Source organism: Triticum urartu, chromosome 7A, assembly GCF_056163025.1.
Source record: "Triticum urartu cultivar PI428250 chromosome 7A, HENAU_Tu73, whole genome shotgun sequence".
In the NCBI taxonomy this organism is placed as follows: Eukaryota; Viridiplantae; Streptophyta; class Magnoliopsida; order Poales; family Poaceae; genus Triticum; species Triticum urartu.
This window is the reverse complement of record NC_141879.1, coordinates 751,798,674-751,802,173: the sequence shown is the minus strand read 5'-3', so window position 1 is coordinate 751,802,173 and position 3,500 is coordinate 751,798,674. Positions and strand designations below refer to the sequence as shown.

At 48.5% G+C, this 3,500-nt stretch overlaps 1 protein-coding gene across 1 annotated transcript; it reads right to left on the bottom strand.

Annotated features, from left to right (window-relative positions):
• Window positions 1-968: 968 nt before the first annotated feature.
• On the bottom strand, window positions 969-2,649 carry LOC125522293 (UDP-glycosyltransferase 87A1). The gene is made up of 2 exons (XM_048687367.2): window positions 2,129-2,649; window positions 969-1,948 (listed from the first exon to the last, which is right to left on the bottom strand). Exons 1-2 carry the CDS (start codon window positions 2,610-2,612, stop codon window positions 1,041-1,043), a joined length of 1,392 nt encoding a protein of 463 aa, XP_048543324.1. The 5' UTR covers window positions 2,613-2,649; the 3' UTR covers window positions 969-1,040.
• Window positions 2,650-3,500: the final 851 nt, after the last annotated feature.

The following is a 3,500-nucleotide window of genomic DNA, read 5'->3' as shown; positions in this document are numbered from 1 at the left end:
GGGAGGATACGGGGACTCCGCCGATCTGGACGCGGTCGTCCGCGCGTTGCAGGAACTGGACATACGAGCTAGGAGCATCTCCTGGCTCCTGCCTGGCCTAGATCTGATCACCGGTGGATCAGCTGCACACGCACGGGCCTGCACTGCACACCCGCGCACGGCACACACCGATCGAGCCGACCAGGCCACGTCTTGTATCACTGCGTTGACACCAGGAGCACGCCTGCTCCAACCTGCCGCTGCTGCACCGCAGGGGCACAACACGCCGGGTGCCCGGGTCCTCCGCCTCCCAACCGCTTCGTCAGCTCTGCCAGTTCAGGTCTCTTTCTCTCTTGTTTTTTTTCAATAATACTCCCTCTGTTTCGGAATTACTCGTCCAAGAAATGAATGTATCTAGATGTATTTTAGTTGTAGATACATCTATTTCTGTGACAAGTAATTCCGAACGGAGGGAGTAGTTAATAGTTGCACCTCCGTTCGTAGGGCTCTTGAGCAGATAGGTTTGCCAAAAGAATGATACATGACGCTGGTGCTTGGTACTGCTTGTGTGCCGCTGCTGTTTACGTATGTTTGTCTTTGCAAAAAATTGTGTGGTTGTAAAAATAAACTTTAATTTTAATTTGCGATGTCAAATTTGCATTGTCAATTTGAATAGTTGTTTGTCAAATTTGCATTGTCACTTTGGGTCAAATTTCCAATGAGAAGGAAATAGAGAACAATGAACAAAAAATTTCCAGACCTTTTTACGATTTTTTTGAAACTTAAAAGTATGTGTTTTGAAAATTTCAAAATAAACTGCTACGTGGCGCTTGGGCTAAATTTTAAGTTCCCGTTGCAACACACGGGTACTACGCTAGTTTTTTTTTAAAAAACACCAGGATAACCGGAGCCCCTGGAGCCAAAGTGGCTTTCCGATTGTTTTGAAAAGCTCAGAAAACCCGCATGCCATCACAGCATCCGCTTATTAGTATGTCAGTACACTATTTAGACGCATAAACAGCTTATTTTATTGCCACTCAAACCAGAAAAATGAAGAAATGTCACTGGAAAGTTTTCATTACATTCAGTTTCCCCTCCACGAGATGTTGCAAGAAACCGGTGAAAGAACGATGCGACGAGCCGCCTTCGTGGATCGCGCAACGGGAATCCTCGCGCAGTCCGGCAGCTCTTCTCCTCATTTCTTGGCCAACACCACTGTCAGAGTCCATCAGTTTGCCCACGGCAGCAGAGATGGCGGCCCTGCCCACGGTGACGGTGCCATCCTCCCTCTTCTGCCCCCTCAGGTCGATGCCGACCTTCCATTCGTCTGCGGCCATCCGGGCATTCACCAGTTGATCCCAGGTCCGAGGGAAGGCGAGCAATGGCACCCCGGCGTACACGGCCTCCAGCACCGAGTTCCACCCGCAGTGGCTGAGGAAGCCGCCGACGGAGGGGTGGCACAGCACCTTGTGCTGCTCGCACCACGGCACCACCAACCCCCTGTCGCCGCACATCTGCTGCACATCGGCGGCCTTGTCCCGGGCCACCCAGAAGAAGCTGACCCCGCTGTCACGCAGACCCATGGCGATCTCTTGGAGCTGCGAGGGCGGCATGCGGATATAGCTGCCGAACGAGACGTACAGCACCGAGTTCTCTGGTTGCGCGTCCAGCCACTCACGGTGCTCCTCCTCGTGGATCTTGTCGTCCCCGTCGAGTGCCGATGAAGGGCCGATTGGGTACACGGGGCATGGAAGTGACTCTGCTATTGTGTTGATGGCACTGGGCTCAAGCTCGAGGAAGGAGGTGAAAAGGACACACTGCACTTTGCGTACGTCGGCGAACATCTCCACTGCTATTTCAAATGGTCGCTTTCGCTCCCAGGCACGGATGATCTTGAGATCAGACAGCCTTATCGATGTGAGGCCCGGGACCGGGACGTATTCCTCCAAAGACTTCTTGATGCTTAGTTCTGCAGAGCATGAAAGTACACATCACTAGTTATGTGTGCGATTAGCTAAGGACGAATTGGAGATGCATTCCTTTTGCAAACACACTAGCAGAAGCATACTTAGATGCTTGTTCGTTCCCATCTCTATCACTCTAAAACAAATACTGGAGCATTCTCCAATAATTACTACGTAGTAATTACCTTCTTGTGAGTCACGTCCATCCACCGGTGGCCACAGGTCCAAGTGGTAGAGCGCCAAGAAGAAGGTGGCCGGCTGAGTCCACAGCGAGCACACCGGTATCCCGCGCCGCGCGCCGGCGGCCAACGCCCACGTCAGGAAGGTATCGGCCAGGACAGCCTCCGGCCGCAGCTCCAAACGATCGAGCAGCCGCTCGACGGGTTCCCCCATCTTGTCGCGCACGGCCTCCACGAATCCAGCGTGGTCGGCACCACGGCCACGCTCGGAGGGGGTGACGTTGGGGATGGTGGCGAGCCGGACGCGGTCCGGCAGCATGACGGAGGCCAGCAGTGCCTGCCACTCCTCCGTGACGACGACGGTGACGGTGAGGGAGCCGTCGGCGGCCACGAGCAGGCGGCACAGGGCGAGCATGGGGTTGATGTGGCCGCGGCCCGGGTACGGCAACGCGACCACGTGCCGAGCCGCCGCCGCTGTCGTGGAGGCCATTGTTTGAGATGCAGAGAGGAGATCCGTGGGGTTTGGCGACCACTAGAATGCAGGTTACCTAATTACAGTATTATATACCACGATGCTGGTTGAGATGCTCAGAGCTCAGGATTTTTTTAATCATAGAGTTCTAAAAACGAATCACTAGAGCGAAATATTACAGTTTTGTACCAACAATATTTCAGTTTATAAGAAAAATTGGTCGAAACTAAGGACTAGTTTGTCATCCAAGTATTTTTGAAGCATGTAACCAGTATCACGGTTTCTATAAAACACTCTAGTACTTTGGCGTGTCTGATGCAGTGAATACCGTGGTTTTAAAAGCTTAAGTATTGTTCAAAACTTCATTTCCTTCTGTATTGAAAACTTCAATCTTGACTTTTTTTTCTTCTAAACTGAAGTAAAAAATAAACGATTTTAAAAAGTATTTCCGCTTTCAAAACTTCTTCACTGATCCAAAAACAAAGCTTGCTCGGAGTTTGTAGAAATGTTTGATGTTTTTCATGGGAAAAAAATCATGTTTTTGTTTTTTTCATGTTTTCCTAAAATGTATGGAATTTAGAAATTTTGTTTGCATTTTTATAAATTGTTGAGGATTACAAAAAAAATTCACGTTTATAAAAAATGTTAAGATTTCCAAAAATTATTCACTTTTTCCAAAAAAAATTGGAAATTTCAAAATTTTTAAGAAAAGTTTGGAGTTTCATAAATAATTTTATTTTTAAAAAATATTCGACTTTTCCAAATTGTTCACAATTTTGTTGAAGAATAGTGTTGATTTTTAAAAAATGTGGTCATTGTTTGTTCTTACATATTCGGCTCTATTGGAAATCACAAGTAGTCGGTCGGTCTAGTAGCAAGCAGGGCCTACTAATAGTGTAAGGTCCA